Here is a 21862-nt window from a genome sequence, read left to right as displayed (position 1 = left end):
CTAAAGCACTTTAGTAACCAGAAAAAGACCCCAAAATAACAACAGGACACAGGACTGTGTATGTAATTAATAGCTTGATTCAATTAATATAATTTATATTCAAGTAATATAAACAAAACCAATGAAACTCACACAGAATACTTTCCCTTTTAGATGTTTCACTGTTTTTCAAGACTTTCTCTGTGAAAAGCACAAGAAAAACCAACAGTCATAGCATACCAGTATGCTGGATGATATTTAGTCAAGCAACAACTGCAGCACAACACGATGCCAGTAGGGGGTAGTGACCAGCAAACAAAATCTAAAAACTCTCCAGAATCAGAAATTAAAACTTGCCCATTGGCACTACAGCGTTCTAGGAAAGCTATAAACCTTCTGACCTGGTGTACAGAGTATTTGAAATCGTACCAATATTTTAATACAGGGAATGAGGATTTTTGTTTCTGTGGAACTGTAGTTCAAGTTCATCAGCAGTCCTGGAAAGTCGACAGTTGTGATAGTAAATCCTTGTAAGGCTATCATCCCCCTAAAAAAAAGCTTTTTAAATTTATGTATGTCCCCTCCAACACTGCACCTTACTTATGTCACCTCTTAGTTTTGCCTTTGTTTTGTACAGCCAAATAAACCCCAAAGATTTGGTCCTGTCTTGGGCTTTCCATCTTTTCCAACAGTGTAGCACTGATAATATTCCTGAATAGAAAACATGTTACTTTTTTCAACACAGCCCGTGTAGATCTATGGAAAAAGTAGCAAATGTTATCACGTCCTTCTACTTGACAACTGCATCTGCTTATGTGACAGGGAGGGAGGATTTCTGAATATTTAATTTGCTTGTGAAAAAGAGCAGGCAGAACGCTCGCCGCCCGCCCTCCGTCCGTCCTTGCAGGCACCGCGGAGCCGCGCGGTGCGGTGTGCGCGGTGCGGTGTGCGCGGTGCGGTGTGCGCGGTGTGCGCGGTGCGGTGCAGTGTGTGCGCGGTGCGGTGTGTGCGGTGCGCGGTGCGGTGTGTGCTGTGTGCGCGGTGCGGTGCAGTGTGTGCGCGGTGCGGTGCAGTGTATGCGCGGTGCGGTGTGTGCGGGTGTGCGGTGTGCGCGGTGCGGTGTGTGCGGTGCAGTGTGTGCGGTGCGGTGTGCGCGGTGCGGTGCAGTGTGTGCGCGGTGCGGTGTGTGCGCGGTGCGGTGTGTGGGGGTGTGCGGTGTGCGCGGTGCGGTGTGCGCGGTGCAGGGCGGTGTGTGCGGTGCGGCGTGCGCGGTGCAGTGTGTGCGGTGCGGTGTGCGCGGTGCAGTGTGTGCGGTGCGGTGTGTGCGGTGCAGTGTGTGCGGTGCGGTGTGCGCGGTGCAGGGCGGTGTGTGCGCGGTGCGGTGCAGTGTATGCGCGGTGCGGTGTGTGCGGTGTGTGCGGTGCGGTGCGGTGCGGTGTGTGCGGTGCGGTGTGTGCGGTGCGGTGTGCGCGGTGCGGTGCAGTGTGTGCGGTGCGGTGCGTGCGGTGCGGTGTGCGCGGTGCGGTGTGCGCGGTGCGGTGTGTGCGGTGCGGTGTGCGCGGTGCGGTGTGCGCGGTGCAGGGCGGTGTGTGCGCGGTGCCGGGCGGTGCGGCGGAAGCGGCGGCGGAAAGGGCGGTGGAAGGGGCGGGCGCGCTGTATCGGCGGCGGAAAAGGCGCTGCTGCCCTTCCCTGCTGTAGCCCTGGAGAAGCCTGCGGTGGTCGGCGGCGCCGCCATGGAGGAGAGCAGCGGCATCCGCCTGTCGGCCGAGTGCCTGGACGAGCCGCCCAACAGCCGCGTCTTCGTGGTGCTGGGCAAGGACACGGGCGAGGCGCTGATCCGGGAGCGCTTCTCGCCCTTCGGGGACATCCAGAACATCTGGCTCCTGCGGGACAGGCGCACCAACGAGTCCCGCGGCATCGCCTTCATCAAGTTCGCCCGCAGCTCGCAGGCCTGCCGGGCCATGGAGGAGATGCACGGCCGCAGCCTGCTCCCCGACAGCAAGCCCATCAAGGTGCGGCCGGGGGCGGGCTGGGGGACTCGCGGGCCGGGCCGGGCCGGGCCGAGCGGGGGCAGCGGGAGCCGTGGGCAGGGCGCGGGCCCGGGGAGCCGCCGCCTGGCCGGCCTTGCCTGGCCGCGCTGCCGGGGCGGCCCGGCCCCTCCCGGGCACGGCCGGCCGCGGCTCCCGTGAGGCCGGGCCGCTCCCCGAGTCCCACGGGCGGCCTGCGCTGGAGCAGGCCTGCGGAAAATGCCGCACCCGGAAGTGAGGGCGTGTTCGTGACAAAGATTCTTTCCTATATTTTAAATGTTGTAAGCAAAATAGTTGAGAATAAATAGAGCTGGTTTTGCCAATATGTTTTGGTTTTGTAGTTTGTGAACCCTTTTCAAGACTTTTTTTTTTTAAATCTATGGAACTGTAACGTCAGCTTTCAGCTTCCTGATTTTGCTTTCCTGTTCATCAAGTACTAAGAAAGTATGAATGAGTTTGTATTGACTCTGTGAAATCTCTTCTGAAGAGCTTGCCATCAGAAGCCAAAAGATAAGAGCTCCGTGACATCAGTTGCTACTTTTGAATAGGAGGCTTGCTTTGAAAGTCTTTCTTACTTGTTTGTTTTGGTTTTTGTTTCTTTTGTTTGTTTGTTTTTGTTTGTGATTTGTTTGGGCTTTTTTTCTTGGTTGTCTTCCGGTGTGCACTTCTGAGATGAAATTTATTTCAATAACTAAAAAAGATTTTAATAGTAACAGATATGAGAAGCTATGATCCTCCCGTGATAGAGCAGTAGACCTGTAAACTTTGGCCCAGCTTCACACTGAGCTGCAGTAGTCCGGTTTTATTAAGCTGCTAGGCTTTCTTGTTTCCTTGCTTGCTTATTTGTTCCCACTACTGCTGTACTAGGTCTGTTACAATAATGCATTCTTTGCTACCTGACATGTCACCGGTGATGTTGACAGTGCTGCTGAATCAGCAGTGGTATTTCTCACCAGTCCTCATTATCCCCAGTAAGGAACTTCTCTGGCTCCTGTCCTGTTTGGGATTTATTATATTTGTAGGCCTTTTATCACAGGTGGTCACAAGTGTTCTTTTCTCGCCATGCTAAGGCAGCTTATGTGAACAATAAACATAAAGACAGTTAAACTATTTCACTTGTTTGTTGATATGTGTCTTAGGCCCTTTTGCCAGTAATTGCTAACTATGTAATTATTTTGTTAGGTGTTTATTGCACAGTCAAGAGCTTCTGGAAGCCACCGAGATCTTGAAGATGAGGAGCTTACACGAATCTTTGTTATGATACCAAAAACCTACACGGAGGAGGATCTGCGGGAGAAGTTCAAGGTTCTGATTCGCTGTTTGTTGTTATTTTAAAATGCCTTTTTATAAACTTATTAGAAGGGCATACCACATGGAACTTTTAATGGTTTTCAAATATTGGAAATTAATACGTTTTTTCATTGTTCTAGATGTATGGAGACATTGAATATTGCAGCATTATTAAAAACAAGACTACTGGAGAAAGTAAAGGTTTGGGCTATGTCAGGTACCTGAAACCATCGCAAGCTGCCCTAGCAATTGAGGAGTGTGATCGAAGTAAGAATCCGAGTGAATTCTTTAAGGGTTTTTTTTGCAATAAGTGTGCATCATTATAATACACCTATAATTTTTAGTTTTGTTTGCAGGTAAATTATTCATGATGCAGAAGCACGTTAAGACATTCTCTTGCAAATAAATAATAGCATTGTTAACATTCTTTGAGAACAATCACCTGATTATGATTTTTTAGGACCAAACTGGAAGTAGGATCACTGAGAAGAGTTTGGAAATGGACACAGAGTTTTCTTTTATGTATTATTATTGGCCTGTAGTGTAGGCTTCATACATAGGAATATATTTTGTCTTTGCAAATAGGCAGTTTTAATAAAACATTTTTGATATAAAATTGATTACTATATAAAATATATTTCATGATACATAGGGACTCTATTGTGATCACATTTATTTAAGAACAAATTCATGCTACCTGAAACTGGGGGAATAGTGATTTTGTTTAGTGTCGTGATTTACCAGTTACAGAGTGAAAGACTTTGTATGCTTTATTTATTACCAGGCACTTGGGGAGGCACTGGAACAAGTTGCTCACAGAAGTTGTGGATGTCCCATCCCTGGAAGTGTTATATGCCAGTTGGATAGGGCTCTGAGCAACCTGGTGTAGTGGAAGGTGTCCCTGCCCAAGGCAGGGAGCTGGAACTTGGTGATATGGAAGTTTCCTTCCAATCCAAACCATTCTGTGATTCTATAATTTGTCACTTATGCTCTAGTACCAAAAGTTTATGAATTTGAGTGAGGCTGGTGGAAAGATGTCAGGGGCTGGAAGCACAAGACTTCGGAGGAGAGGCAGAGGGATTTGGGGTTGCTCATCCAGGAGAAGAAAGGTTTTCCCAAAAGCCTAAGAGCTGTCCTCCAGTCCTACCTCCTGTTCAGTGTTGCTTAATCACAGATACGAATCAACTTGAGGTGTAGGTGTGGTTATTTGTTGTTCTGATGTTTTTTATGGCTTGCTTTGGTTCTTTTTTCCTCAGTAATGTGTTTGGTGGTTCTGCGTGGTATCTATTATAAGTGGTTCTACAGAAATTATATTTTTGCATAGGAATAGGAGCCTGAGATTATTTAGCAGTCAAATTGTATTTCTTTTTTGCTGTGAGGTTAAAATGAAATTAGTTGGATAGCTTGAGTGTAATACCTCTTTCTTTCATAAAAGCAAAACCTAGATCAGTGTAAAACATCCATAAACTGCTGTTTTAGCACTGAAGTTCAGGTGATGGCTTCTGGGGCATCTCAGAATCCTGCTAAGTATCACAGAATGGTTGAAGTTGGAAGGGAACTCTGGAGGTTCTTTTGCTCAACCACTTGGCTCAGGCTGGGTCACCTGGCTACTGGTGGCCCAGGATCATGTCCAGGTGACTTCTGAATATCCCCATGCGTGGAGACTCCATCGCCTTTCTGGGCAATCTGTCCCAGTGCTCAGTCACTCTCATGGCAATTAGCCTCTGTCATGCTTAACTTGTGAGTAGGAGTAATTCAATTTGAAAGCTGTTAACTTTCATAAAATTATTTGGGCAGACTTCAAGAGTTATAATTTAGTTATTCCTCTAAAGCCAGCATGTACTGGGTTATCTGAATTATATGTTTCTAAATATGGAACTTGAAGAATGTGGGCCTGGTCATATAACTGAGATGTGCTGAGGTGTTGTTATCTGTGTGGTTGTTTCTTTCAGGCTACAGGGCCATTTTGGCTGAACCGAAAAATAAGTCCTCTGAGTCTTTTGAACACGATTATTACAGTAATGTCATGAGACCAGAACTAAGAGGAAATACGCTTCCATTTTGTAAGTCACAGCTTTTTACACTAAAAATGATTTGTAGTCTCCAGTATGGTTACTAAGTAATAATGTGGTTTGGAGCAAGGGAAGCTGATGGAGGCTTAGGTCAACACTTAAATAGTAGACTGGATGTTGAAGTTAGAAACTGGCCAGGAATTTCATCTCTCTAGTTTTATGGATTGCTTTGCTCTGGTTGCCCAGTTATTTTGTGACCTGCACTGGTGAAATCAACATGTGACCTTCAGCATATAGCTGACTTGGATTACTTTTAAAAGTCTAATTGTAACATAGGCGTGAAATGTAGGCATGCAAGTATGATGACTCAGATTATTTTGTTGATTCTTGAGGTATGCAGCCAGAATATTGTAGCTTTGAAAAAGCTGAGACCCGAATTCAAGAGCCAGTCTCGAAGCGCCTGTCGGTGGTGTCTCGGCTCCCCTTTATTCAAGAGCAGCTGTTTGCCCTCTTCGATTTAGTTCCAGGTCTGGAATATTGTGATGTTCAGAGAGACCCTCATACCAATAGTGGTAAGTAAAAGTACAATGGGTTTTCGTCTTTTTTTTTCTCTGAAGGGAATCCCTTGTAATTATGCTTAATTAATTTGCGCTGCAAAATACAGTACATTTGTTGGAAACAAATGGTTGTTGCTGCTATCACTGCATACACCCAAAAATTCAGTTTTGTTTGAACCCCTGTTTACACATAGCCCTTAAGGGCTTATACCTTTACCTTCAGATAATAAAAACTCAAGAAGGATGGAATCAAAGTCATGCTAAGTGGGTTTTGGTCAAATTAATAGTTTGAGGCAGAATAAATGAAGAAGTTTCAGAAATTATTAGACATTAAACTAAAATGTTCTCTAAATAGATCTTCAGAATTTTTTATTCTGAAATATGTGTGTGTGTAGAAGTTGACATGGGTAAATGGGGATTAAATCTAAAATGGATCATGTTTTCTACTGAAAGGTTGTTTGGTTTCAGTCTTGTTTTACTGCTGCTGAGACAAATATGGAAGTGATCTCTTCTCCAAGATACTTGAAATGTAAATGATTCAGAAAGTTAAAATATAACTTTACAGTTCTTGAAATTCACTGTTGATGGGATAATTGCATTTTTAAATAAAGTTATGTATCCTTTTGGTACTAGTTCTGGAGTAGTGAGGAAGATGTGTTTTCACTTGTATGGTTTTACTGTCAGCTTTTCAAGCTAGCATAAATACAGCTCATCTGTCACTAGTAAATTTCACTGAAGCTTCCTTCACAAATAAAAGCGATGAAGTAATAATCATGTGTGCTCAAAAGACTTAAGAATTTTGTGTCATCCATGACTGATGTGCAGTTTAAATGTATTGCTCATGTGAGTATAGTTTGTTCTGAGGAGTTCCCTGTTTCCTGCTGACGCTGTGTGCACGGTGCTTGCAGGGTATGCTGTGATTCAGTACAGCACTGCTGCCTCAGCTATATATGCCAAGTACAAACTGCACGGCTTTGAGTATCCTCCTGGAAATCGACTAACTGTCATTTTCCTAGAAGATGGGAATGACAGCTCAGAGTAAGTACAACTTACAAAGTTGGAAGTTACATTCTGGAGAGCAAAATATAAAATAAACACATTTTTAACATAAGATGTAACATGTTATCACTGTGAGCTTGTGCCATGCTTGCTGGTAGTATTTTCTGAAACTGTTCAGTTTGGGGTTTTCTTCTTGAGTGGTTTAGAACAAACCTTTTGAAACTTAGTAGTCTTGGTAGATTAAGAAAATATTAAAATACATAGTCTTAAGATACTATCTAAAATTTTAGGATTTGGCAAGAATCTGTCAATATATCTGTAACATGTAACAAGGCTGGAATGTATTTTTGATGAGGTTTATGAATTAGAACTAGATTTATGTGCTTCATCTCTTGGTTGTGTTTACAGTAGTGCAAATAGTAGTTTTGTGAAGCACATATGTAGAGTAAAACTTCTGGGTGCTGAGGATCTGATATTGGCACAGTATGGGGAATTCTCAGCTGTTTGACCACCTCTGACTTCTTCCTGTGTTTTAAATGCCTAGTACAAGGTGGAGCAGCTTAAGCAATCTCCTGCAGTGAGTGTTTTGCCTTAGTTTCATCCTAAAGGAGTCTAGTTCACGTCAGACCTGTTCTGGGAGATTAAGACAGTAAGGAGGGGCAGTGGAGTGATTCACTTCAGAAGTATGTGGCTGATCTGACATTGCAATCTTCATTCTTCAATAATTCCTACATGGTCTTGCAACACAGGCTGTGTATCTATGGAAAAAGAGCAATTGCTTTTTCTTACTCTGAAACAGAACAAAGAAAAATCACTGGAAAATGAGAGCTGGAAGTAAACTTTCTATGGTAATATTTTGATCTCTGAACTGAATCTCTGTGTTCTTTATGAAAACACATGGAAATTTTTTTGTCTGTTTTGCTTTTTAGGCCTGCCTCACAAAATGTAGTGGGCTCTTGTAGAGATAATTTAATATTTTCCCCTAGGGTGTTAAAAGCCTCAAAGAGTAGTTCTGTGTATCTCCAAGTGGTAATGAATGAATGTTTTCAGTGAGTTGCAGCTAGTGTGCAGGCTTTCAGATCTCTCAGTAGGCTGTCATGAAAGCCTGTTGTGATTTTCGTTATCTACATGACATTACAGATTTCTAGAGATACACTGATGTGTATTAAAACTTACTTTTTCTTGCTAAATTTAAGATTACTTAGCTCTTTCTTGAAAGCAGGTTGTTATCACTTCTGCTTGCAGCCTGATCAGGAAGATGGCAACGCAGCTGGTGACAGCGCAGGTGTCGTCAGCGCTGCGCGGTAACAGCGCCATGGTTCAGCAGTACAGGACGCCTCCTGTAAGTTCCGATCATGGACGGCGTTGGTATGCTTCTGAATTGTTGTAAGAAATCTCACATATGCCAATAAAGAGCACTGCTCACCTGCTTCTGCAAACTGTTCTACGTGCTGCATCCTTATTCCCTAAAAACGTGTCTGACCTTGCTTGAATTTGTTGTCCAGTTTAATGAAATAACTAAAGTAAATAAAGTAATGAAGATTAGAACTCACAGAGCCTATTTATGTCCTGTAATGGAACAAAAATGGTAAGAAAGGTAAAATTACTTCCTCTGCCCCCCACCACCAGTTAACTTATACTTGCATTTTTTCCCTTGTTTCAGCAAGCATTTGGAGGAGCTTCTGCCCCACAGTTGCTGCAGCCCCAAACAGATGCCATACTTCCACCACCCAAAAAAAAAGTTCCACCTGACACTTCTGTGAAGGAAAGGCTTTTCATACTTTTTCATCCCCATCCTTTACCAGTAAATGTACTGGAGGATGTGTTCTGGTAAGACAAATAAGTGTTCCCTAACAAAAAGGAAACAAACTGTGAAACACTGAAAGTAAATATTGAAAATAAAAAAGAGGGCCTGAAAACTCTATCCAGAAAAGGCAGTGCACAGTGACTATGAAGTCATAAGTGAACAGTAGTAACAGTTACTTTTTGAAAGATGTGTGTCATGAGGTTCACCTTGAAGCACATCTGCAGTATCATCAGTATAGCAACTTTATTATCAATTTACTTAATCTGAAGTAAAATGTCTATTCTTCTGATGCAGATTTTTAACTAAAAAATGCAGTACTTCCAGTTGCTATTTCCTTATTCATTTTACATTTTCTTTTACTTATTTTTGTTAGGCATTTAACTGTTTTGATAAATTTCCACAGTAACCTATGGGGAGCAAGTGTAGGGTGTTGGTTTTTTCCTGATACACTATAATGGTTTGCATCCTTCTAACACTATTTCAACTGTTCTTTGTATCTCCCTATGTGGAGCAAAGACTTGAGATAATTTTTGCCGTCTTTTAAAAAATCTGTAATAGCAGTTCTCCAATAGTTTATATTATTAATTTGTAGTATACTCTTGAAAAAAAGAGACATTTCCCTTTTATAATAGCTTGAATTTGCAATAAATCTTTGGAAAACCAAAATATTTTAAAAGCATCAGGAGAGGAAAGCATTTTGTGTGGAAGTCAATATTGTACTTAAATGATACAGTGAATTTTCTTAATCAGATACTGGAGGAGGAAAAGGCTATGGACCTGAGTCTTGACACTTCAGTATAACTTCTGTAAGAACCAAGCAGACAATTTTTAAAAAATATTTACAGATCTGTTTAAGAATCTCCTGAGTATTTTTCCTAAAAAATAGAAAAAAACCCCACCTCTATTTTTCCCTGAAGCTGCAGTGCTTGCTTTCTGAGTCATTTCAGTGACACCTTTTCAAAGATAAAATCACAACTGAGCAAGTTCATTTAAGTGAGATGCAGATTTAGCTTCTAAATTATCTGCCAGCTTGGGTGTGTATGTCTTACTTTTGGTTGGTTTGGGATTTTTTCTTGTTTTGTTTTTGTGGGGTGTTTTGAGTGCCATTTAGTGTTTGGGGACTGTAGTATTGATCAGCTTTACATATTCTTGTAAAGAAGAGAGATCACTGATATTTGTGGTTCTATGGTAATATTTTATAGAAAACATCTGTGGACTTTTGGTGTTCATTTGTACTTCTGCTCCTAATTCAAGAGAGGGGAATATGTAAACTGGGAGCATAGATATAAAAATCCTGGTTTTGCAGTTAACAAATCATATGTGCTTTGGACTGGAAATTTTTTTGCAGGAAAATCTGTAAATGACCTTTTTGTTTTTTCTTGTCCCCCAGCCGTTTTGGACAATTGATAAGTGTTTATCTTGTGGCTGGAAAAAATGTGGCCTATGCAAAATTTGCAGACAGAGCAAGTGCCAGCGAGGCCATAACTGCATTGCATGGCAAGATTGTGAATGGTGTGAGGCTGAAGGTGAGGCTGGCAGACTCACCCTCCGAGGAGCCCAACAAGCGCCAGAGAACTTACTGAGCAGGTGAGTGCCCCCACCCAGCCTGGGCTCTTCCTTACCCAGGCTGCAGTCAGCTACCTCACACACAGGGACAGGCAAAGAGTTTGGAGTTAGATACAAACATAGAATGATAAACTCTAAATCTATTCTTAGCTAACAAACTGAAATAGAATTTTTGATATATCTGTGTGTGCATACACACGTGTGTATGTATATATATAGAATATATGAATATATATATTACTTTAGTTATATATGTAATATATATATTCCATATATATAATTTTTGATATATCTGTGTGTGTATACTCACACACACACACATACATATATATCTATATATATAAGGGTGTGTGTATGCTTTTATATATATACGCACGTGCACTTTATTTTATAAAAATCAATTTTTATAATTCTTGAAAAACAAAATGAACCAGTTGATAAAAATCAATCTGGATGTTCATAGAAATATCACTTTTGTATTTGGGAGAATCAGTTGACATTGAAAAGAGTATGCAAAAAATAAACAGTGAAACAGACATAAGCTTGTGTGTGTCTTTTTTTTCATTACTATCATATGCCCTCAGTGGCATTGGTTAAAGATGAAAGGTTGAGCCCCTGAAGGGCAGAGGAGTGCCAGGGTAAATAAAAAAAGGATGGGGGGGACAGGTAAGATTGTCAGGTGAAACCAAAGGCTTGGGATATTTGGGTCTCAGAAATCAGGTGTAGCTGAAATACATGATTGCAGAGAAAATGAAGTAGAGCCTGTGGTTAAGGAATTGAGATAGGTATTTGAGAACTTAATTATTTTATGCTTATGGCCTGTGAAATCTAGCTAAACTCCTGGAGATGTTTTATATCTTACTGCCTTCAGGAACCAAAATTCTATTGTTCTTTTAAAACATTGCTTTCCTTCAAATTGTATTGACTTTCATCACATTTTTGAATAATTTTTTTCAGCATTAGGACTATCGCCAAAGGTGAATATAGTTGGGGGAGAAAAGCCTAAGCTCTTTTTTCTACAAAATAATTCTCAAATATTACTATAGCTTCCAGATATTTGCAGTACCGTACGTCTTCCTCGGGGATATGAAGTGTTGATTTAACTAATTCAGAAAATATCACATGACTGTCTTTGTATCAGTATTTTCCCTCTAATCATCACTCTTTGTACCTTTCTTTGTATAGATGTTCTTTGTGACCCCAGAGTTGCAAAGACCAAAAAAAGCTTTTGCCCAAAGTGTTCTTTTTCTCCTTTTCTTCTAAGGTCCTCCCAGTTGCTTTTTTGATAAGCAGCAGATACTAAACGTGGCCTTAGTTTTTGAACAAAACTTTTGTTTTAATAAGTTGGATTTCTGGGCATTCTTTTTCTGCATGGAATTATAGCTAAAACTTAATTGAAACTTTTTTTTTAATCAGCAGCTCTGATGAATGCAGTTTTAAGTAACTTGTACCCATACTCTTATCTTTGTACAACATTTTGTTTGTTTTTAATGTGGCTTTTGCCTTAGCAATAAAAGCCCAGCCTCTGTGTCCCTGCAGGAATAACTATGAGTGAAGGGTAATATAATATCAGGTCTTTTTACTAGAGAAGTGTAAATACAACATGCATCCGAAATTAGAAAAATTATTTATCCCCATTTTTTCTGTACATCAAGCTCCTGATTCCAAGTTTCTTAGCAGGTTGTCTTGGCATCTATCTCTTTTCAGGATAGACAGACAGAATTACTTGTTCATTTGTCCCATAGTTGGTTTCTTAAATACAAATGAAGTGGTACCTAAAAGGAAAGATTGCCTTTCAAAAGGGCTTGCCCGTGAAAGTGATTTTCCCACTGCCTGACTTTGCACTGGACTGACTGACAAGCTTGAAGTAATTTAGGGGCTTATATTTTGCTTTTGATTGTTAAAATGTTAAATTGTGCATATGAAAAGGGATGCAATTCTCCCTACCTCTGAAACAGTTGTGGATTTTTTTTAAAGATGTGAGAATATTAACTTTTTTCATTTTCAATTTTAGCTGTAGGAAATAACCTTCCTAGCTAAAACTTCTGTGAGTTTTCACTTAAGGAAATCATTGCATCTTAACAAAAAAATCCTTTCTAAAGTCCTGTTGTGCTACTTGCCTTTTGTCTCTAACAAGGTGACTGAATTTCTGAAATAGTCTTTTCTATACAAGGTTTTCTGATGAAAATTCATAAGATCTGTGAATTCTAGAATCTTTATGAAAATAAATGTCATACAATGTAACAATTAAGTAAAATATTAAATTTTTAACACACTTGAAGTTTTGCCCCAACACCTTCTTATACAAACAGCCTTTTTAAAAATACAGTTTGCAAAACTGTTTCTTAAAAAAGGTTTTATGGTAACAGTATGCTACTCATAATGCTTTTGCAATGCAAACTTCTGACTATAAGAACTTTCTGTTACCTTGCAACAAACTTAGTTTATCAGGCAAATTTGAATACACATATATTAATATTCTGAACTAATCCACTAATGAATTTTACTGGTTCTGGTTCTTCTACAAGTCAATGAAAACTAATTTGTTTATGTGAATAGTTAAAAGTAGCAGAGAAAAGATGGAAATACAGACTAGTAGGGTTCTCTTCACCACTTTAAGTTCTAATGTAAGTTTTTGGAGGTGTGAGGTTATTCCCTTTTCTGCTAAGCAAATATTTATGGCTGAAATAATCACTTCAAACTATCTTGCTTTACATCAGTGTAGGCTTGAGAAGATAACTACAGTGATTACTTCTAGTCAGTTGCTAAAAGCAGACCTTTCTTAAAAATGTTGCTGTTGAGCAGCTTGTGCTCTCAGCTCAAGAGGGCTGAGAGCACAAGGGCTTTGTGTTACTTGGATATTTTGTGAAAAGCTCAGTGTAGTGTCTGATGCTGGTTACACACACAGTGTCATTCAAAAATAGAAGAGGAAGGGAAGAATTTGCTATCTGTCAGAAGAATGCATTGTGGCATTCCAATTAATCTCTTCATTGCTACCTAGTAGTTCTATTTAAATACCACCCCCACCCTTGAAAATCCCCTCCCCGCCTAAACTACTAAGCAGGAGACCCACAAGCAAACAGAACTAAAACCCCATACCCTCCCAAAATGTTTGTCATAAGATTTTAAAATAGTCCTTAGAAAGCAGAGTTTCTAACCAGCTTCTGTTAGAAATGCCAGGCATAGATATGTGGAGCGAAGTTCTGTGGCTTTTGATACTCATTGCTGATTGACTTCAACCCACAGAAAATGGATTCATTGCATTTTTCCCCTGCTGAAAAAAAATGGGTATTTTTAATAATTATTTAGTTACTGATTAAGTTGAATTTTTTTTTTTCTGTCATAAAATACTTGGTTATTTTTGTCTTTATTCTTGTCTGGAAGAAGTACTGCATCACTGATTTAATTTGCATTCATTTTTTTGACTTAAACCTTTATTGAAATCCTAATATTAGTATGAATATATTTTAATGATTCACTGCTCTGCAAAAATGTTTTTAAAAGGTAATTGTGTCATAGTTGTGGTATACATTGAAAAAAAATAGCTATGTTTTGTATCAACAGTATACTGCAGAAAAAATGGTGGCTTTTACACACAGCTCAGAGAGAGGCGCTTCTTTAACAGTTAAAGAAGCATGCTTAAAACTTTAGTATTATTCTTCTAAAGATATTGAAAGCCTTTATATGCTGTTGTAATAATTATATTTTATAATATGTACTTTTAAATAAAAATAGGTATGTTGCTTTTTGATACTATTTTTGTGCTTGTGTTTTTTCTACAGAAACTAAGTAATGACATGACCCTCAGCTAGCTGACTGACTGACTGAAAACGTGACTAGACATGGTTCCTGTGGACAGTGACAGCTTTTTTCAGTGACAACTTTTTATTTGTTAATTGTTACTTAGTTGATCTCTCTATGATCCTTTTTCTTTCTGAATATGCAGACACGCAGTTTTGAAAATTCTGTAGGCATTAAAAACTGTAAACTGGTGGTTGTTCTTGTAATAGTATATAACCTTGTATTACAGAAATAGCTTTTGTTTTTACCTGAATCCTTCCTATAAGATGGAAATTACAATGATGGAGGAAATAAAGGAGCCAGCATTTTCTGACTTGAGTGGTTAATTGATAATGATTCAGATTCTGTTAAAATAGAAGACATCTCTCATGATCTAAATTGCATTGAAAAGTGAAGTATGGCAGTTAATTCAAAGAAAATAAAGTAACTTTAACAATGCCAGCAGACATGAAAGTATTCATCTAGATTTAAGAAAATTGCTGTAATCAAGAAAATAATTCAAAGTACATTCTTAAATATTTTGTTGGTAGAATCAGCCTCTTGATGAGTCTCCTGTGCCAAAACCCCCAGCTTAGTGGGGTGGATGCCTGTGTCTTTAGGGGGTATAAACATCCCTAGGAGGGTAAACATTCAAAAATTGAGTAAGTAGTGGTGGTGTTTGGCCATCCAAGATGGGGAAGAAGAATCATGTTGGAAAGGTCCTAATGGTTGCTTGAGGGAGCATTCAACACACACAGAGGGTTGGAAGATATCCTTTACAGCTTGAAGTGATGCTACAAATTAGAACAATGCCATTTTCTAGTTGTTCTCAATCTTCTTTTTATTACTACATGTCTCTGGGAACAGTGGGCTATGGCATCCCTGGGCATGGAAGGTCAGTGCTCTGTGTGCAGTCGTTCTTTGGTCTATGGAACTCCCTTGGCAGCTTGTTCAGGCAGGTCTGCAACTGAACAGAATTAGGCTGGAGCTCAAAAAAACCTTCTTCCCACTTTCATTTCTAAGGGTTCAAGACACTGTTTGTAGAGTTCAAGACACTGTTTGTAGAGTTTGGTTTTCAGGTGTCTCCCTTTTTAGTCACTGCTGAACCAGGCTATCAAGTGACTTGTGTGGAGTCATTTTTAGTATTCAAGTAAAGGTTTTTTGAGGGTACTTAGAATAAAATCATATTGCTCTCAGAGTTCAGTGTATTTCCTGAAAACATTCATGATCCATTCTTTGGCTAAGTAACAGTTTGTGTAAATACACTTGATTGGATATGATACCATCACTCCCTGTTGAATTGTTACATAGCACTGCTGATAAGTGGCAGGCTGCTTTTCTAGGTCCTTGCACTGGTAAGTAAAAACTCTGTCTGCTGTGAGAATGAGGCTTAGGTTCCTGTACTGGAAAAAAAACCTGTGTCACTCATAATTCCCTTTGATGCTGGTGAGTGAATTGACCAAAACTGTCTGAGGTTTCTGGTGTGTTATTTTGCAGTATCAGTGCTTTGATGCTGATAAGTAGAAGATAGTGTGCTTACCTATAAGTGACTTAGATTTAGCTGTGTTCATCAGCCATAGTTTCTGTTGGTGTTGAACAAGACTCTTGTACCTTTGAAAATGAGATAATAGAGATTTCACAAATCACACTAAATTATGTCCAGTAGAAATAATTTTATGATTGTAAAAAAGTAAGAAATAAATATTGATACAAGACTTTGATTTAATCTATTTTATACATCTGCCTGCTCCCACACCTGAATTCTTTTATTAGGAATTTATCTTCAAATTCTGCAGACCTTGGGAAGGTCCAGTGTTAACATGCAATAGCTAATACACAATATCTGCAGGGCTTTATTAAGACTGAAGAGTTAACTGCTGATCAGATCCTACTCTATATTTAGAGAAAGTGTTTACAAATTCTGAGCTTGGGAGTACAGAAGTTTCACTGGGAATTCTTCCAGCTCTTCTGGCCAAGTTCTGTCTTTGGAAAGTGATAGTGAGTAAATTTTTCAGATGCCATTTTAAAAGATACAGGGCAGTGTTAACAGAGCAGAGTATGTGTACATCAAAACTTGAAAATGCAAATACATGCTCGAAATATTTTCTAAACTTCAAATTATAAGCAGCTTCACAAATAAAATTGCAAGATGGCTGAAGGTTATTTTAAGTATAGGAATGCTGATTTATCTTCATGCTGGGCACACTAAATCCCCTTTCTTATGTGTCTGTTATAGCTAAGGATAGCAGGAGGGAAGTTATGTTTAATCAGCAAAACAAAATCAAAGGCAATGACATGTGAATACATGCAGTGTGTGTTTTGACCCACTGATATTTTTAAATTTTAATCAAGTCCACAAAATTCACTTCTGTTTTGAATTCACTTCTTATAATAATGCTGGGGACATTAAAATTTGCTGCCTTTCTTATATGTGGTAGCATACCAACTAAGCTACTTAAAATTATGGCCAGAATTTTAGACATGGGTTATCTATAAACAGCTGTTACTAGGTTTTACCCTTTGCCTGTTTAAAGGCCAAGGATCCAAAAATGGTCTTGATGCCCATATATTACAGCATTCTTGGAATTTTATCCTGGAGACCCTCTGAAACTCTTTGAAGCTGTTGCTTTGGAAAAATAAATTATTAGGTAGTTCTCAGAGAGTGCAGAGGAAACTGTACCACTGTGACCCTTTTAAAGCTATTCTAGTGGAGTTACTAAGAACAAGTCCTTTAAATACTGAAGCTTGAAAGAACTGAGTCTAGAATAGAAAGCAGAGGGCTGGTAATAGCCAGCAGGGTTATAAGGATTGTAGTTACAATGCTTCCAACCAGAGATTTTTTTCTCTGTTGTTTAAAATGTATAGCTCAGTGTTTAAACTGCTTTGGTTTTGCACTCTGTGCAGTAAAGAAACCATGCATTGTGCTGAAAATGAGTAGTGGGACTGCTAACCACTGCCAAAATCAAGTATGAAACAAACTTTGTGTTATTTTTGAGTGGATATAGTTAAGTATACTATCAACCATACAGACTTTGATTATGTGAGATTGAACACTCCAGCTGATTTATCATGTTTGTCTTCAGAGATTCTTGGAGTTCTGACAAACTGCATTTCAGGTTTGTTTTTCTGGTTTCTTTTATTTAATAGGGATATTCTAAATAGAACTCTGATTTAATAAGACTGTATGAAAATTTTTTTCCCAGCTGTTGTTTTAAACCGTCTGCCTGATCTTTTACTGAGTCTTCCCAAACTCTTGTGTGATAAAAACCAGCACGTGATTGCTTCCTGTCAGCCTCCTGTGTATCTTTGGGGATTTTATAGATCAAAAGACAATCCCTTCTCAGTCTGCTCTTCAGCTAGAATTATCTCCTCACACAGATGCACTCCCATACCTCTGCATATATTTTTTCAGTTGCATACATGCATTTTCTAGTTTCACATTATCATATAAAGGAACTGGAACTGTACACAGCACTCAAGTGCAAAGACATTTATGCAGGGTTGTAATGAGCTTTCCAACTTTGTTTTCTGCTGCTTTTGAAGCAATTTCTAACACTGTTTGCCTTTTGGACTACTGCTGAGTAGCAAACCAATGTTTGCAGAAAACTACTCACAATGACTCCAAGTAATAAAGGCTAATTTATAGCCCATTATTATGTAAGTTTAGTTAGGGTTATTTTCATCACTTTCATTATTTTCATTATATTCATTAGGGTTGTTTACATTATTTCTATTTATGAGTTTTATTTATGAGTTCCTATTTATTGACAGACTTTCAGCCACCGTCTCATTGCCCTATTGCTCACTATTGTCAGATCTTTCTACAGCTGCTTAGAGTCAGTTTTCATTTTGCCTACCTTGAGTAATTTCGCATCATCAGGAAACTGTTTTCACACAAGTAATTTTTGGCTATTTAGGTGCAACAGTGCTCATCTAGAAGTATTCTAAGCGATTCAGTCCTAAAGAGGGCTCAAAGAGGAAAGTAAATAATGTTGTGCTTGGTGGTCAGTATCTGTCACAAAAGAGGATGTTGATCTGGTTACTGGATCCAGTCCTAATGGCAGCTGTGCTTTCTGATTCCTGGAGATGGCTCTTCACTCCTGTAGCACTCCCTAATCTAGGGCACATCCAGTTTCCAAGATGCCTGCCTTTTCTTTTCACAGCTTCTGCCGCTATGAGCCTGCCTCCCAAGGTCTCCTCCCTCTGCCTCATTTGTTTATTATCACGCACTCTTAAATGTTCTTTGGTGCTCTACTTCATGCTTTTTCTTTAAAGCACTTCCATTCACTTATTATTACGACTGTACTCTCACAGATTTTCATAATTCAATGAATTGGCAAAAATGCAAGGTGTAATTTACAAAAATCTTTTTTAAAAACGTGTCTCTTACCTATGCCTTGACTAAGGGTACTGTTTGGCCAAACACACACCCCCCCTAACAATAATTGACAGCACTGAAACAACAATATTGCTTATTACAGGAGAAAATAAAAGTATTTTCTTACAGTTCTGTAAGTAAATATTTTCAATGTCCATAGATCTGCTTATCCTCAGCATAGGGCTGGTAAGCAAAGGTTTCATTTTATATTTAGTAAAATTCCCTGGTGCCTGATGTAAAGAATGGGAATGATTACAGTTATCTAAGAATCAGTTCTATTAGCTGATAGAACTTATATAAGTTCTATATAAGTTCTATCAGTTAAGACCTTAGAAGATGAGGGTACCTGTGTGTAAACATGGCACTTTGTCATCCATCTTTGTTTACCATCTATGTAATGTAACTGTGTTATTTTAAAACAATTTAAGCTGCCCTTCTATGTGTTTGTTTCTCTTTGGTCTAAGTATAGGCAAATGAGTGAAAAAAACCCAAACCCCTCTGCAGAATAGACACTTAAGAATTTGGTATCAAGATCATTAGAGAGTATTAAAGAATAAATTATTCAGAAACAAGTGAGCTAATTAACAATACAGTTTTCTGGAATTTCTTTCAGGTCACAAAGGCTGAGTAACCTCTTGTCTGAAATGGTGTTTTTGAATGAACCTTAAGACACCTCTACCTCCCTGCCCTATTATTTATTTATTTTAGAAGGAAAATCAGTTACTACATTATTGGTATTATTGTTTCTAAGAGACTTAAAAATCATTATTGTGTTAAACACTGTTACGTTCATCAAAGGACTTTGCCCACTATGGCAAAGTCTCTAAAGAAGCTGCAGGAAGCCCACCCTGCCTGAATCTGGGAAACTGAACTGTGACTTAAGATACCTGATGGGAACTTGATGTAAGATAAAGGTGGTACTGTTGTCCAGTTAATCTCAGGCCTAAGGAGAAGTAACCAAGGCTGGGGAAGAAGAGTGTATCCACAAGGAAAGCCAGCTGAGCAGCTGTGCTGGAACATCAGCTCTGGCTGGGTCTGGCAGGGGGAGCCGTAGCCACAGACTCTCTGAGGCAGGGTTTGCACTCTTCCCTCCGTGGCCAGGGTGGATGGGGAGAGGTTTTGGGGATGTGCTGGTGAAGCCTCTGCTCCACATGAGACAGAGGGAATGAACACCCACCCTTGGAGGCTGCAAGCTGAGCTTTGAGCCAGATAAGAAGCAGACCCTCCAGAGAAGGGATGGTGTTTTTATCATGCCAGTTGTTGTCCAGCATGCAACTGGCCCAGTTGTGACATTGCCACCTCCCCTCCTTGGGGCAGGGGGACATCCACAAGGGACGTTAACATTCACACACATGCATCCCTTGTGATCCCAGCGAAGTCAAGACGGCTTGACTTCACTGATGTCAGAGGCAGCTGTCATGTGTAAGCCATGAAAGACCCCCAAAGCACCCCCAGACTCATTTCTGAGGCATTCCACCACGACGATGCAACAGATCCAGTGTAGCAAAAGACAGTGTAAAACATCCTTTCCCGTGGAGGGGAGGTGTTTGGGTGTTCCCATGGATCCCTGAAGGTGTTAACCCATTGAACTCCACATTTCATAGCACGCCCCCAATGGAGAAGACCAGAAGAGGAGTAACTGTCTCTGGAGTCTGGATCCACTGGATCACTTTCTATCACAGTGATGTGCCTCTGTCATTCTCTTCCCTCCCGATGCCCCCCACTTCCTTTTTTCTCTCTCCTCTCCGTTTACTGGTAAATAATATCCAAGGTACTACTGACATTGGCACATTGCCTCGTTTGCCCCTTAACCTGGGGAGAGGCATCGCGCTCTAATCCAATCTTAAATGTGTCTTATAATGTATGTGGCTTCATGCTTAATATTTCTGTGGATTTTACCTGAAAACTTACTCTGACACTCACCAAAGTCCCGCTTAATATTCTTCCTGCTCCAGCTCTTGGAAACTGAACACCAAAAAGAAAAAAAAGAAGTGTTACTTAATGAATGTCCTAGCTTTATTCAACCACATTGAAAACGACACTTTCAGGTTCAGCTGAAAGAATAAATCTTTTTTTCCAAGAAGCTTATCTGAGAAGTTACACAAAAAATACTATGTCAAGGGATCCTTCTATGGAGGTCTCTGCTTTAATAGGAAAATGACTATGGCTTTGTATGCCAGGATGCCCTTTGTTGCACAATGATACTCCAAAATCTGCAACTGCCAGTTTGAGAAATAGGAAAAACATAAATCAGTATCACACAGCCTGTCTTTGCCTAATGAATAGTGTAGGTTCAATAATTTATAGAATTCTGTAAATATACTTTTTTTCTGCAGTATTTGCCCTTTTTCCCATTCTCTTATTGAAATTTGCTGGTGGTGGCATCCAGTTCTCCAGGGATTTAAATTGATTTTCTTGGATGACAACATCTATTTCCAATCTTGTTACTGTGAACCAGAGAGCAGGGCTGAGGTGGGGGATGTAAATAGTCCGAGTAGAGTTTGCTAAAAGAGGCCTCAGAGCCACCTCTGGAGGGCAGGAGGTGCACCAGCCCTGGGGACAGGGAGTGCCCAGGGTGCCAGAGGCATGTCACAGATGAGCCTGCAACCTGCCTGCTCCACAGCAGGGTGACCTGTTCCACTCCATAGGTTCTCTACACAAGCTAGTCCCCAGCTTCCCCTTTCCAAAGGTGTGTTTAAGCTATCAAGGATGTTGAAAAAGCTGTGATGGAGGACCTACAGGGAAAAAAAAGCAATTCCCCGTCCCCAAAAATCCAACCGACCAAAACACAACAACCCCCCAAAACCTAATAGAAATTAAATCAGAGGAGTCATTTCTACGGCAGCTTTCTGGCGCATGTAATGTGGTTTTTTACAACCTCCCATTATCAGCTGACAAAGATTGATCGGCTAACGCAGTGACCACTCCGGGAGGGTGACGGTGCAAGGCTGGGTGTCGTGCTTGTGTCACCAAGCCTGGGTGGGGAAAGGCGCTTAGGCTGCTGCTGAGAGCCCCGTCCCTCGGCGGCACCCCTTTGTCTGGCACCGTCCTCCCGCCCCTGGCACGGAGATCCCTCTGCTCCAGCACAGCACGTGCTTTCCCGTTTAATTCCAGACCTGATGTCATGACCCAAGCCCGTTACGCGGTCCCCGCCGCTGCCCGCTTTCTCCGTCACGCCGGCAGCACCCCGACTCGGGGCTTTGCTGGGCGCACCGGGGTCGGCTGCGGGAGAGACGGCGAGGTGCGGAGCCGAGCCGTGCTGAGCCGTGCTGAGCCGTGCCGTGCCGAGCCGCGGCGCCGCCCCGCCGCTGCGCGCAGAGGGCCGCAGCCGCGCTCGGCGGAGCATCCCTGCCCCAGCCCCTCCTCAGCGCGGTGCCGCACCTGTTCCCGCACCTGTGCCCGGGCCCGGGGCGCTGCCGCAGGTAGGTACGGCCGGCCGAGGGCACCTTGGCCGGCGGGCGGGGGTG

General features: G+C 40.8%; 1 protein-coding gene and 1 long non-coding RNA gene across 3 annotated transcripts; one reads left to right on the top strand and one right to left on the bottom strand.

Annotated features, from left to right (window-relative positions):
- The first annotated feature begins 1627 nt into the window (after window positions 1-1627).
- On the top strand, window positions 1628-14351 carry RBM45 (RNA binding motif protein 45). Its single transcript, XM_066553408.1, has 10 exons — window positions 1628-1991; window positions 3189-3311; window positions 3437-3563; window positions 5249-5359; window positions 5701-5880; window positions 6774-6903; window positions 8110-8206; window positions 8528-8694; window positions 10062-10258; window positions 14020-14351. Exons 1-9 carry the CDS (start codon window positions 1713-1715, stop codon window positions 10252-10254), a joined length of 1407 nt encoding a protein of 468 aa, XP_066409505.1. The 5' UTR covers window positions 1628-1712; the 3' UTR covers window positions 10255-10258; window positions 14020-14351.
- LOC136558739 (uncharacterized) lies at window positions 11802-21860 on the bottom strand. Of its 2 annotated transcripts, XR_010783921.1 has the most exons (5): window positions 21789-21860; window positions 20319-20360; window positions 15558-15628; window positions 13396-13511; window positions 11802-12012 (listed from the first exon to the last, which is right to left on the bottom strand). It is a non-coding gene; the product is annotated as an uncharacterized lncRNA (long non-coding RNA). The 2 variants fall into 2 exon arrangements; XR_010783922.1 differs by lacking the exons at window positions 11802-12012; window positions 13396-13511 and adding an exon at window positions 14788-14984.
- Between the last annotated feature and the right edge of the window lie 2 nt (window positions 21861-21862).

The sequence above is a fragment of the Molothrus aeneus genome, chromosome 7 (assembly GCF_037042795.1).
Source record: "Molothrus aeneus isolate 106 chromosome 7, BPBGC_Maene_1.0, whole genome shotgun sequence".
Lineage (NCBI taxonomy): Eukaryota > Metazoa > Chordata > Aves > Passeriformes > Icteridae > Molothrus > Molothrus aeneus.
This window is presented reverse-complemented; position numbering and strand designations above follow the sequence as displayed.